Genomic DNA, 15,026 nt, shown 5'->3' with positions numbered 1-15,026 from the left:
TCTACGAGGCTGGCTCAAAGCTCACAGTCCCATCAGTTATCGTCAAAACGGCCTGAAAATACGGCGAGCCTCGCGGCCGTAATAATTGAAGAGCTCCACGAGGCAGACGAGTAAGACGGCTTGAAATTGAGAGAGGTAAATGGAGAACCGGCCTTGAATTAGGGGAGCCAGCGATATTAGTTCCCGGGGATCGTTAAATTATCCGACCCTGCGAAGGTGTCAGCCTTGCACGACACTCGTGGCGATAATTCGCGCGAATTGAAAATATTTTTACTGATAACTGTTGGGAAATTATTACCGGTTGAACGGACAATTAGTAGGTTGAGTAGTGTCAAGCGAGACGTCGTGTAAGTTTTTAAAAATGAAATAGTTTATTTGTATTTGAACTGAAAATTTAACCAGCACGCGCAGAAACGACCACGAATCACGCGTGACGTTTTCAAAATGCTTCTATGATTCTTCACGTCTTGTACCACGAACTGCTCTCCCGGAAAATTAATGTCGAGAGCAGTATTTTAGACTGATCGCTGTGGAAAATGATGAGGAGATGGTGCGATTCAGCTTGCACGCAATTTTTCTATGACAAAACTGATGTATCGTATCCCATCTAATACCTGTATCTGCATTGTGTTCTTAAATTTTGCCTAATTCTAATAACTATCTTGTTTTATTATTTGAGTATGGTTTCGCAAATTATTACATTTGAGGTCTTCTATAAATGTGTTAAATTTGAACCAAATCGTTATTTAAATATCGTGTAATCTTTTTGTAAAAATAAGGACTGCAAAAGGTCAGCCAAGGAGAAACATGTTCTCTATGATCAGACAAGTAGTATGACACTGTACGTGGTCACCATGCAAATAGAAGAGGTCTGTACACGTCCAGACAAATGGAACGAGGATTATGTATAGTCGGACAGGTGGAAAAGGACTTGTACATGATGAAATACTTGGAAAGTAGGAAGTAGTGGATATTTGGTTTATCTTTGAACCGCATGGAATGGAGTAAAGCTACGTTTTACAAAATAACCCAGGGGAACAACAAGTTTTAACGTATTTTCACCAGAAAATTAGGTAACGATCTAATAATGAATTCATGTTACCTTTGCAGCTATTCTATTTATGAAAGATGGAAAAAATACATGTTTCAAGAACGTAGAATTTCGTCGATCTTGTCACGGAATTCAGAGCTTAAGCTTCATTGTACCTAGACCGAATACTATACCTAGATTGCTTAAATTGTATGAATAAAATAATTTATTACGACGAAAACACGCGACTGAGCCGATTAAAGTACACCGATAATGCAAGTTAGCTACATGCACATATTTCATGATAATTGCTATCAATTAGTATTTTATAAAATCAGTATCGGCACATCAATTTCACGCGAATGATATATGAGGAGGCCATTAATCGCGTGACCAAGTATAATGTAGAATATCGTGACATTGCTGTTTTGCTGTTTTGCTAACGACGCTAACCATGTTTCAGTTACACACATCACTTTCGTTCCAATTCTGCCTCGAAAATCTAAAGCCATTTAATAATTTTTATACGTTTCCCTTCGCGTTACCAAGAGAGAAACATAGATTAAAAAATGAAATAATTGCAATTATATTGTGGCATATTAAAGATGATATGAAAGAAAAAATTATTGTACGAGCTGACGTTGCAGAACATCAAGCCACCATAAGAAAGCATCCTCTATTTCGCGAGTGCTTTCACAGTTTTCACCGAAGGGGTAATATTTCCTCATCAAGAGACATCCCTCCAAGAACAAAGCATTCCTCTCAAAAGAATCCACTAGTCTTTGCTTCTGTCGACGCGAGAAAGCTCGCTTTTAAAGGTTTATTCGGCGCGGAAACGAGCGTCTTGGTATTTCTGAAAAATACGCGACACGTGTGTCCTGTATCATAACGACTATCTCCCGGAACGCGTTAGACGTGTTCACCTTGCATCGAATTCGCCTAAATCACGGCCACAGGATTTCCCGCGAGGACTTGGATCGAATTTATATCCCCAGCTGGATATTTTCGCAAGATTTGCCGCGGTCGCGAATACGGAACCGCCCCCGTACATGTCTTTCTTTCGTGACAAAGAAAGAATCCGAGGAAACGTCAGGACTAGTCAGCTTAGAAAAGCAGTCGAAAGAAGCGAAAAGAAAACGTCATTTCGTGAAATGAAGATGTATGCGAAGAATTCGAACGTCTTTCGAGAGGTACATAGAGAATATTGTTTCGACAGTGTTGCTGATAAAGGATCCATTTCGGACGTGTATTTGGTACATTTGGTGAAAATCACTGGAAGACGAGGTTGCGTGAAATGGAGCATTGAAATGGATTTATTTCTCGCGAAATACTCGGTCAAAGAGGCGAAATGTGACGCAATATCCTTGTGAATTTTCAAGCAACTCTGTCGTAGCGTTTTCAATCATTTCTATGCTTGTTTAGAGTTTGAAATTGTTAATACTGTTGGATAGTTTTGGACGGAATAATTTAATTAATGGGACCAGTTGATGAATTTGAAAGTTTAACATGTAACTGTGTCTAGATTTTGAATCTAAATTAATTTTATATTCTGTGTTTATTCACGGTATTTAAAGCAACATCTTATGAAAAATCGAAACCTTCAGGACCTCCTAGTTTCCCAACATTTTCACGATTTTCAACATTGATAATGATTCATAATATTATTTTACACTTATCACTTCTTAATTATTCAAATATCGATGCAATCACTGTTCTGAAAGATCAACACTCCCAAAACTTTAAAATCTTGAAACTTTTTTAAGACCTTCAACCTTCATAACGATTCATAAATATTATTCGACACTGGTTACTTTTTACTTACTCAAACATTGATACAAGTAATTACCTCAAAAAGATCAATATTTTTAAGACTTCCAAACTTTTCCACTGTTTTCACCTCCTTCAACATTGATAATATTTCATAATATTATCTTACACTAGTTATTCCTCGTCATTCGTGCACTCCTCTGAACAATTAAAATTTCTAAGATACGAAAAATTTTTAAGAATTCCTAGGCCTTCTGAATAATACAAGAAGTTTATGAAACAGTACGTAATTCTGTATATCGAAGAGCTAGAACCGAATTATCGGTGAACACGAGATCGCAGCTGCGTTTCATAAATTTCCGTAAAATGATTTAATTACACGCTATTCACGTCAAGGTATATTCAATCAACGTTTTAATTGATACTCGAAATTATCGAATCCCATTGAGTGTATCGCTGATAGGGCAGGAAAACATTGTATCATCACGATACGATACGTATACTTTTCCATCGATGAAACGTGTTAGTTAATGAATCAAAATACGAGGATTATCGTTAAATCGTTCGCTTTGGAAATCGAGCCGGGATGAGAAGTAATTTCTTTCTTCCATTCTGACGAGGAAGAAGTTGGGAAAATGATCGGATAAGAAAGGCTGACTATATCGAGGATTTATCGTTGCTGAAAGTTGGATAAAAGTTCATCGAACACTATCGAGCTTCGACTTGAGGATGTAATGAAGCGTAACAAGGAGATAGTCACCGATTAACTTAATTACATCCCATTGGCTTTGACATAGCCGGTTCTTCGGTGCTCGATGACGTCTAACATCGGAAAAATCGTCGATCTCATCCTCGAACTTATTAATAACGCTCGAATTGCTTCCGGTTACGATACTGCGAACCATCCAGGTGCCTGTGAATTCGATCGGGATCCAATTTGGATTGGTAATTAACTTAACGTTCGTTCGATTCGCGTGGAAATGAATCTTCGTGTATCTACTTTATTCCCGATGTAAATCGCTCGGAACCGATTAAGCGAACAACTCCGGGTTGCTTCGAAAAGATCGCAAAGAAACGAACTGCTGTCATTTTCTTCCTGATTTTTAACGATAAATCTTCTGTAAATTGCAAGTATCAATCGTGAACACGGTTTCTATAATAAAATTAAACGAAGGAAAATAAAAATCTTGAGCAGAATTAATATTACATATTGCACGAATTAGAATTTTTAATATGTTCATTTCCACTGTGACAATCAAATTGGTAATTAAATTGATAAAGAAATTTAATTAACTATTTCAGGAACTGGAGAATTCATTTATGATGAAAGATTAAATTATTTTAATTCTGAGAAAATAATACATATTGAAAGCTTTAAGTATTTCATAAAAAATAATTAACAGCTTTAACAAAAATTATTCTCTATGCAAATTCAGAACTTAATAATTAAAATGATGTTCTATCCACATCATGAATATTAACCGCCCTATTTTTAATCAGGAAGGGAAGCTCTAAGATTATATTATTTTCCTAATAGAACATTTCTCTGGTGTAATAGAATTGTAAAAACTGTGGAAAGGATGTTAGTATAGAGTACGTGGTAAGCTTCTACCCTCCAGAAGGAAGAAGCAGGAAGGGTAGCCAAGCATTTCCGGTGATGTGACGTGAGTCGGAAGCGAAGGGATCGGGGTTGGTATCAGAGTCGGAAGGGACCTCCCTTAAGCCGATAAAATTAATTTAATTTCTCATCGCTTTCGCCAGACTACACACACAATTACATAGCAAAATGATAGAGAGATAGCAACGAATAATCTTCGTTAATCCAAAAGAACTATACGGAATTTTTCATGAAAATGGATTCTCCACTTTCCGGCTGTGTTCTCAATTCTCTTCGATTCAAGAGATTCAGCTTATCTTCTAAGAAGATTTTTATTCATTTCCAAAACACTTGCAATGCTAATGGATGAATTTTTAAAAGAATATTCAATGAAAATCAGTTTTTAATATTTCTTAAGTTACTCTTCTGTGCAAATGCATTTCGAATGATTTTCATCATTCCACATTGTTATTCGTTTTCTGTTGAAATTTACCTCCTGAAAATGAAGATAGCTTCGAAATACAAGTAAACCACACAACAACAGCCCATACGCAATGGTCTCGCGTAAATCAAAGTCAATTTATACAGAATTCTACGAAGTTTGACAAATTTCGTGCGAGTTGCATCGCGATTCTTGCCAGAATGGATTATAAGCGATGAAGGAATTCGTGGCACGCAGCAAGAAGGAAGACGATAAGCTCTCCAAGCTCGTTTGAGACCGCGCTTATCGTTCGTTTCTCCTTTTCGCTACTTTATCTGTCGGACTTTGTTTCATTTATCCTTTTTATTCGCCAGCGTACAGCGCAAATACGTTCGCTGAGATAGCCACTGATAGCCTCGGGATAACCGAGACGATGGCAAAAGGAATTTAGAAAGGATTTTGAGCGTGTATTAATCGAGGAAGAAGGAAAAAATTGAAAGAAGACAATGAAGAATAAGAATAAGGAATAAACGATGTTCGTGGCAGGAAACTCGATTATACAGGTTGTTAGTTATGATACAATCTGTTGGTGATTTTACAACAGAAAATAAGTGGAAAATGTAGAATGAAATTTTCTTATACGAGACTTAATTTATAAGAAAATTCATTTTAAAATCATATATTTTTCACAATTCTACGCTTTCAACAGCTGTACAAGAATGATTCGTAATTGTGTAGAGTGGTTAAAAGACCTTTCAGATCCACTCAAAATCGATGTATTTCCCTTATGTTTGTTTAGTGCCAATTACGATGAAAAAGCTAGAAGTATTTGATACAGTTGAGTAGACGTCGAAGAAATTTACAATGAAGTACTATCATAACTTCGCTTCAATGATTTTCGTTTATTCGTGCCAATTAGGGGTACTTATTTTCAAGTGAAGCACAGGTGAAGGAATTCACAAGTGTCTGATTTTTACAACATTGTTAATTGACACAACGTACAATTATTTCATCCCTTATTTGTAATTAAAATTAAAAAGGACACTCCTCGATGAAATTATTTCATAAACGACTGGTGCAGTGTTTTTTGCATTTTATAGACCATCACAGAACCACCACTTAAATGACACCTTATGTACGCAAAGCGGATACTCCAGACGGCGTTATGAGGACATGGACGAAGGACGAGAAAAAGAGGACGACATCAAGAGGGAAGCTCGTCCTGGAAAACCACCAGGGACCTGCAGTTGTTTAACACGAGGTTGTTACTCTCGTCTCGCATTGTTTGCTCGCATAATAATTTACGTGCACACGAGAAAGCTGTTAGAGAAACGTTACCCAGACGAATAAGGGAACGGGGATCCTTCGGCGAGAAGAATGCTCGCAATTAAATGAAAGGGCACCGTGGTAACCCATGAAATAATATCTCAGGCGTTACCAGTGGACCATGCGTGTCGTTTTCACCTTTCGTCACCGAAATTCTTCCATCAAGGCAAAGGTTCCTGGGTAACGTTTGATGACAGTCTTTCGCGAGCACTCCAACAAATCACTTGATTATGACATAATAAAAACACGGTAAGCTATCTTTCGACTAGTATAACCGAGGAGAACGTTAAAGCTGCTTCGCAATTCTCGTTCGGGCTGTTTTGCTTAATAACACGGAAGCTTGAAGATTGTCTTGCGAGCAGCAAGGGGGTGCAACGAAGCAGAACCGCGTCAGATAAGATAAGAACGAAAAAGCATGAAAGTAGCTGGTTAAAAAGGGAGAACAAGGGAAAGGACGATGATAATACGTGTAGTCGTGACCAACTTCGACTTCAGAGAGAGAAACTTACGAAAGGTATGAAACTTCCACTTTTCTTACTCAATTTTTATTCTCTTCTTGGTACGGTTTAATTACTTTCTTCATTATTTTTGAATGAATTAACCTTACAATGCTACTTACAAGATGACTATCTTGACTACAAGGGAAAAAATAAAATATACGAAACCGGTGAATATTCTTGAAATTTTAAAAATTTTCATGTCGTCGAAGGGTTCAATTTCTCCTAAGGTCCCCCTTCGACCAGCCCGAGCAATTGAGGAAACTTGAAAGAATTCCAAGTAATCCCCGCGAACACCGTCTGGGCACACCCCCTTTCTTCCACCCTTTCATACTCGCTCGATTCGCGTAATGCATTCGATTCGCGAGAAGCCATAAGATTTCCACGGTGTCCGTGTTCACGAGCGTTACGTGTCGATACAAGCGCGTGTAGGCTCGTTTGAATAAAAGATCGTTTTGAGAATCAGCGCGCGACGACCCAGGGGCAAGCTTCCTGCCGGAGCAAAAATCGGGTATCGGCCGATGGTTAATTCATGGTGGCGAGATCCCAGCAGACGAGGCAACGTAAAAAGAGATCCGAGAGTGATAAAATTCGAAACCGTGCATTCTGTTTTCCCGACCTCTTCTGCCTATTCGCTTCTTTTGTGCCCTTAAATTTCATTGACTTTCTCTTCTTCTTGTTTGATTTAATAATTTTTATATAATATTTATATAAAATTTTGAAATTTGACATGGACATCTTGCTGGAGGTATTTCTTTGAAATTTTCCAAACACGACGAATGGATTTACGTCAGTCACGACTTTAGGTAGTAGTCTTGGTTCGTATCCCAGGAACGTTTTAGCCGTCACTCCCGTCGAAACAGTCGGACGAAGCGTATCGAGGATGCGTCTCTATTTTCCTGTCTGACGATATTCGAACGTGAATAATATGACGTGACGCTCGAGAGCGAGGCGATATCAGGACATTATCATTATTGCAGGATATCGTGGAATAAGTTTCCGTTTTGCATCGACAGATCTCTGTGAGGTGGAAATTTTCCGCGGAAGTTCTGCGACGAAACGCCATTAGGGAATCGAAACGGTCGAATACGGGCTCGAGAATACGAGGGAAAATATTTTCCGGGCCATGAATCTCGGCAGCTTCCATTTTGCGGCAAGAAGAGGAACGAAGAGGGGAAAACTAGTTTTATCGTGCTACTGTCGCCTTCGGGGAAATTGCGTACTCTTTGCCTCTTTAGTTGTTTTTTTCTTGTTTCGTTTAGGGAAATGACAACTTGATTCGTATGTATTGTTTGGCGGGTATGTTTGATATCGACCGGTTCGTGTTTTCGTTTGTTTAGAGGTTTCGTCATTGTTGATTCTTCATGACAGATGAACCGGTTCGATGCGAACTAAACTCAATTATTCTAACAGAAGGTGAATTTATTTTATTGCTTTAACATTTTGAATTCATTTTATAATATGGAAAAAATTAAATAATTAAATATTTTCATTATTAAACTTATCAGTCTTTTATACACTTGATACATTGATTTAGAAATTTAGAAATGTACTCACTGCATGCACCCTCATGGTTGACGCGCGTTGTTCTTCTCTCTAGGCAGCTAGTTTTTTGTAGATGGCAATGATTAGTGTAGGTCACGTTATCAGAGCCGCAGACAGGTTTAGAAGTCGAAGGGCAATCGTCAGGACACTGGCACAAAGGTTTTCCATTTTCCGCCACGACACACGTTGCACCCCAAGAACAGTAAGTCTTCTCGCAGGGTTCTGAAACAGAAATAATGACTAACTTTTGAAGAATCTAATTTATATTAAACTACATTTTTCCAATTTATTAATTATTTGGAGTAGTTAGCTGTGAAATATTGAAAAAGAATAGAGATTAAATTTCATTACATGTAAATTCTAAACTCGTGCAAATATTTTGAATACGTTATTAATACACGAATACTGAAATTAAATATTGCTCAACAACAAAGGACCACTCCGCGTTAAATTTCATATTTTCAGATTTTCCATTGCGACGAAATCTGTGATTACGGTGTAATAAACAAGCGTGAAACTGAATCCTTCTGATGAAAATTTATCGGGCATTTATCGAAACGTTATCAATAGCACAGGCTACGTTAAATTAATTTGGCCGAGAAGTGGATTGGCCGGTAAATCAAAATTATTCGTGTAACAGAAATTTCGTTTACAAACATATGTAAAATAATCCTTCATGCATTTTCAGGGTCGATAAACAACAGCTAAAAATGTAAGTACAGTCAAAATGTAATAAATTAAATATCCATTATAAAAAAAAGAAAAAAACAATAAATCCTCTCGTTGTTGAAATCTTCTTTCTGAAAGCTTAGCAAACTTTTAACCTGATTAAAGTCCTCTCGACATTTCATATCGTTGAAATTAGCATTCATCAATTACAAACACGAAAGTTTTCAATTAAATTCAGACAACTTTTGTTTGGTAATTGTGGCTTAGAAATCGCGGCGAATTCGCAGGGAAACAAACACCATTGTCTTTATTCCAAGTCGTGGATTCCAGGAAACTCGGTACCGTCGCAAAGCTTACGTTCAAGAATTAACCAACCGGCGAGAAATCAACGACGATGCTTTCAATAAAACATTCATTCTTCGCGATTCTGTCATTCAACGTTCACGCTTCAAACGCAAGCCACTTTCCAGAAAACAGCTAGAATTTCCGGAGCTTTCTTCATCGTAGCTTTCTCGAGTAGGAATGCAAATTCTAGTTTGACCCCGTCAAATCTCAGTTCCTTTGATTCTTATATTTTGTTTTTTAGAAAAAGCAATTCGGCCTTGGTTTCAATTAAAAGCATACTAATTTAATTTCTACGCAAGTCCTAGTCTTAAAATTGATCTTCCGACCTTCGATACCCCGGCCACAATTGATAAACGATCATTTCAAACTGCAATCGAAATTTCGACTCGGTTGTTCTTTTAACGAAGTTTGCAAAACGTTCTTAACCGGGAACGAAGGGACGTTGGTGAAGTTTGACGAAGCGTGGGCGGAGGGAGGAGGGGCCACAGGAGGAAAGAAACTTTCCGAAGTGAATTACTGCAACGTCGAGAGCGGAAATTCGTGTTTCGAGAGCTTTGTAGTTCTTACGCCGGCGGGGACAGTCGATAAGAAAACACCAATTAAAGGGAGCCGTTCGACGAAAATAATTAGCTTCAGCCGATCAACGCCGGGGATAGGAATTTGCCGGCAGAACGACCACGTCACCGATCTCTCCCTTTTTTCCACGACGACGTCTTTTTTCACCCTCGACCGTCGGCCAGGAGAGATTCGAGGAAGCGCAATCAATTTTCCGGGAAAGTTGGCTTCACCCCGAAAGAAGGCCGCCGGGTAACCTCAACGGATAATCCGAGCGGCCTGGTCATTAATATGGTGGACAAGTTGATCCCTCGTGAAAAAATCACCCGACTCCTCTAGCCTCTCGTCTCGATCGTTGAGGAGCCTTCTTCTTCTTATCCCTCGGACTTTCGACGGGCCAAATTCCTCGTCGAACGAGGGTGTGGTTGACCGGCTTCACCTTGCCACGTGATATAGAAAAGGATTCTGTTGCAATAGGTAAAAAATTGTCAAGTATGCAATTTATTTGATACTGCAATTATCTGTGCAAAAATAAGGAGATTTCACTTTACAATTTTGAACTTTCCTGTGACATTAGTGACTTTGAGAATTCAATATGAATTCAAGTAATTTTTACAACATCTCCCAAAGTGAGATTTTAGAACGTTAGAACAGGTTGACAAACAGACGTTTTTATCTTTCGACGATTCCTTTTCTTTGCGCCAATTGACGGACATTTGGGACAAGATCCCAGATCTGTGGTTTTCCTGTCATCCAAACGAAAGCCTTCCAGGCGAGTCGTGGTTCAAAGTGTTCTCCAGAGTAACGTCTCAATGCTGTCTTTTTTCTCTGGGACGAAGCGGATTTTTCTAATATTTCATGGCTTGAAAGGTGAACACAAGGGCGGAGGGTAACTTCTTGGGGAACGACCTCCTTTGCGTGAATTGTATTCGGAGTGGAGGGACTAAATGGGTCACGTCGTGAATGGATTTGTGCTGCTGAAGCACGATTTCGACAAGTTGGTGATAATTACTAAAATCACTGGGAAAGTGTAGAGACTAAGCATAATTTATGTAATCTGTATTTTCCTAATCCAGCTTGCGATTTAAAATCATTCAAACTTGAAATTTTTAATGTTATTTAAAAATTTTTTTTTATCTCTTTTCTATCGATAATCATTCAATTACATTCGACACCATCGGCCATCGAGACCGCAGCATCAGTCAACGTGTTAATCAATTTGAAACAATCGCAAATAACAGACTGGTGTCGCGAATGAGCAGTGACGGAAAATATTTGCAGATTTTCGAAAAAAAAAAAGAAGGAAAAAGTGTTTCCTGCGGAAAATCCTGTTGAACTCAGTGAAACGTGTAAACGGGACGTTGAATGCAACGCTAATTGGATGGTCGTAGTTTCTGCTGTCGATTCAAATGGCCGGTGTAACGCAATTGCGCTCGTTTTTTCGATTAGCGTGGAAACAAATCACCGACGTAATAAATACGTTTCACTTTCGCTGGTTTCATCGTTAAAAGAACTCGCTGGACCGTGTCTGCATCAGTTTCGGGATGTCTATCAATTTTCCATTAAATCGAGTTGTTTCCTATCGGACGCTCGTTAAGAAACTACCGAATCATGCGTGTGATTCAAAATTTATATTTTTAACCCGCGTTTTAACTCGTTAATTTCTTGTTACAACATTCGATAGAATAATCACAGTTATTATTCAAAATTCAAGATAAAGATTCAGGACGTCGATGTTCGAGGATGACACGAGGGTGTCGTTGAAAAATTAATTGTTTTATATTTCGTTGACTCTGCAGGAATTCGTTTAAGCTTAACGATGCGATGTGCACGAAATACATATCGCTCGAAGATCTTCGTCCGCCTTCTTCGGGCCATAGATATTCCGGGAATGGGGTTAGCTCCTTTCTTGCCATACACGCTGATGCAATCGCCGTGGTACGATCCATATTTCACGTAGTTTATAACAGCGGAGGAGGGAGTGGGAGGGGGCACTTTACTATGTTACGGTAAACAGCTGCACGTTAAGTAGTAACGTGCCGCTTATAGTCAGCTAGTAGTAAGGGTCAACGCTCGCCGCATTCGATCCCGTCCTACACTGCCTTCGTGCTAACGCTTGCGGTTCTTTCACCGCTCTTTTTCTTTTCTTCCCGACCTTCTTTCGTGCTGCTTCTCGTCGCCGTAAGCGAAAGTAGAACGAGGCAGTGAGAAGAAAACGAACGTAAACGTCAATTGATGAAAGCATATTGTTTTTGTCGGACGTGATTATCCTATTGAATCGTAGGGAGAGTATTAATCTTTGAATAGTAAAATCTGGCTCAATCGAGACCCAAATTTACAAAATATATACAAGAATATTAATCTAAAATAAAAAATTTTTAAATAAAACGATGTAATTTATTGAAAATAATATAAAATACAAAATTAAATTAATATTTAGGCTCTCTCCATGGTCCGTCGTCCAAAGGTTAATCAATGAAAGATGCAGCTAAGTGTATTCATTCATTGTAAAATAATTCATCATACGAAATGGGTCGGAAGAGTTTGTTGATCATAAAAGCGTGGAATTCAAGGAGAATGATGGCGGGATTTTCATGGTGTTTACGGTAGTATCCGTCGAAGGGATGAAGAAGGAATCGCGAACGAGCTCGTTCGACAATCGACGCTCTTTAACAACGGCCATTACCTACCCATACGACGTGGACCTCCCGTGTATCGTCCTTTACGATCGTTTTAAACTACCACTACGTTCGCATAACGTCGACAGCGCATAACTGAGCACTCGTATTGTGATAAGAACGCAGAAGATAACAGTATGTAAAGGTAATTCTGAGCCACCCTTACAGTTGAGATTTTAGTAACCGATAACGTGCTAATTCTTCCCAACCACCCCTCCCCCGAAACGGTTGAATATGTTTCGTGTACACGCCATTAGCAGTGGCGTTTAATTAAATAACATTTTAACGTGAAATTAATAAATAAGCACGCCACAAACATGGTTGTTGAAATATTCCATTATTAAGGTCGCGATAATAATTCATCAAAACCGGTAAACAGAGAGCACTGCGAACGAAATTATTAGTTAAATCAATTAAATTCAGAATAGTTGAAATAATAATAGAAAATATTTAGACGTGTCAGCGGCATAAATGAAAACTATAAATAATTTTTATCAGGTCGCTCCGGATCTATACTATTTATGGCAACGAATTTTGGAGATTCAGAAGTGTAGATATAGTGAATTATTGTCGTGTTAAACATTTCATAGAATGTTGATTAATTTCTGATACACGTGGAGCACTTGTGTTCCCGACGCATTCGAGTATCGATCCGGTGTGTATCTTAATAAAATTGCAAGTGACACGCGAGCATGATCCACAGAATTTAATTAAAAATTATCCGTGTCACGAATCTCTGAAACAAAGAAATTCCTGTTGACGACACACTGAAACACGAGATTGTATATTCTTTTTTTCTCTGTTATCAACGTCGACGGTACAGAGTTAGGTGTTTTGCGAAACGTTATCGTGTCACGAAACGTGATTCGGATTTTTGCATAGTTACTGTCAGCTCTCGTGTCAGCAAGCGAATAAAGCAACTCGTATCCGAGGGAAAGAAAAGTTATCGCGTGAAAGGAACCATCCTTTCGGTTGTTCGATTCGAGGTAGCGACGGTTTCTTGCGGCCGGCTCGCATTTTCTTGACGACTCGATCATCCGTCATGATCCATCTTGCTTGTCTATCGAACGGGACAGGTACGTTTCTTCAGGAAAGTCGTCGGATCTCGTACGTGTACGTGTACCGGAAGAGTAATGGCCATCGAACCAACCGCGTCAGCTGGGAGGCATTAGTAACCGCTAATCCATAGTGCATTATTGGATCGGAATTAACATGCAGAAATTTGACAGGATTATGCAAGGTGCACTGAGGACTAAAGCGATACCAACGTTGCCACGATTCTAGCTTTGAATTATGCCAAAAATCAGAAACTATTCCCTTTCGTCAAACCATTAATAATCTTACTTATTTAAAGTTACTTGATTTATAAATCTTTTTAAATCGGATTTTTCAAATTATAGAAGTTCTCTAATCTCGCCCTGGTACACGATACACTAAAATTTCAACTTCCAACTTAGTCGCAAGGTAACACGCTACGTGAATACAAATTATTCGAATAAGTTCTACTAATTACTCGCGTTGCCCGTCCGCCGAGGAGGACATCGCGTTTTTCTCCTCTCGCCGTTTCCGCGTACCACGAAATTACCATTGTCCAAGGGAAGTTGACGTTAACGAGATAATAAGTGAAATACAGCGACTTCGTGATGGTAAACGCGTTCACGAAACTACGGGTGATTAATAAGGAAAGTTAAGGAATAAGGAAACTGTGAATTTATGTTTCGTGGGTGGCGAACAATTTTCTATTATTATGACAGGGTGGAAATGGAACACCCTTATGCTATTTTATTTCATTCTCTGTTATATTAAATGAAATATATTTAAGAGATAGTGTACGAAGTCGTCACGGAAACTGAACCAGATAATTATCCTTTTGATTCGACTCGTTCCACCTTCTCTACATTACCCCCCATTCTCTCGACGATCTTTTACCCCAGTTTCTTTCGAAGATTCGCCCGTTTCTTCGGAGGGAAACCGATTCCTTTGATCAGGGAAACAGGGCCGACGGGGGAACTCTTCATCGGGTGCATTCGACAGGCAGCAGAAACGATTCCTTTCATCGATGAAACCGGGGAGGATCATTTATTAGCTTTAAATCTTCCCTCGGTTTCCACGCTGCGAGCAATTATCCGACTCGAATGGGCCATTTACGAGTTGTTATACCGTTAATGATTCGATTTAAATAAGAGACCAGAGGCAGAAGCCTTTTTCCTTTAGCCTCTCGTCTAATTGTTGTCGAGAGGCAGAAATTGGGTCACGGAATTCATTCGTTGTTGCGTTGATTCAACCGTCAGAAAAGGATCCTTGTCTCTTTCTCTTCGACTCTACCGTGACGCATAATTTTCAAATCTATTTAAACATTGATTTCCGACAATAATCGCAATTCTCCGTTTAGCAAAGCTCGAATTGGAACGAGCTGACGTCAATAATCGGAGATGTGGAATCTAGTCCAAATCGAAGCTCGTTGGACGTGTAATTTTAAGATGGACATCCGTGGTATGTCCATGTCGAAGTTATTCAGGCTTCGAGTTCCAATCTTGAACGCTAAATAAGGACAATCATTTCAGATTCGTCTGGAAGTCGAGCACCTGATTCTAAA

The 15,026-nt window shown here is 38.9% G+C and overlaps 1 protein-coding gene across 4 annotated transcripts in view; it reads right to left on the bottom strand.

The window, feature by feature from the left end:
• LOC114872016 (agrin-like) overlaps window positions 1-15,026 on the bottom strand; it is a 349,276-nt gene that overhangs the window by 83,798 nt on the left and 250,452 nt on the right. For all 4 annotated transcript variants that reach the window (XM_046288795.1, XM_046288799.1, XM_029178733.2 and 1 more), the window contains one exon: window positions 8,196-8,405. In XM_046288795.1, the coding sequence (XP_046144751.1) occupies window positions 8,196-8,405 (210 nt within the window). The remainder of the gene's footprint in view (window positions 1-8,195; window positions 8,406-15,026) is intronic.

The sequence above is a fragment of the Osmia bicornis genome, chromosome 2, assembly GCF_907164935.1.
Source record: "Osmia bicornis bicornis chromosome 2, iOsmBic2.1, whole genome shotgun sequence".
Classification (NCBI taxonomy): Eukaryota; Metazoa; Arthropoda; class Insecta; order Hymenoptera; family Megachilidae; genus Osmia; species Osmia bicornis.
Note: the sequence above shows the minus strand (reverse complement) of the source record. Positions and strands in the feature narration are given on the sequence as shown.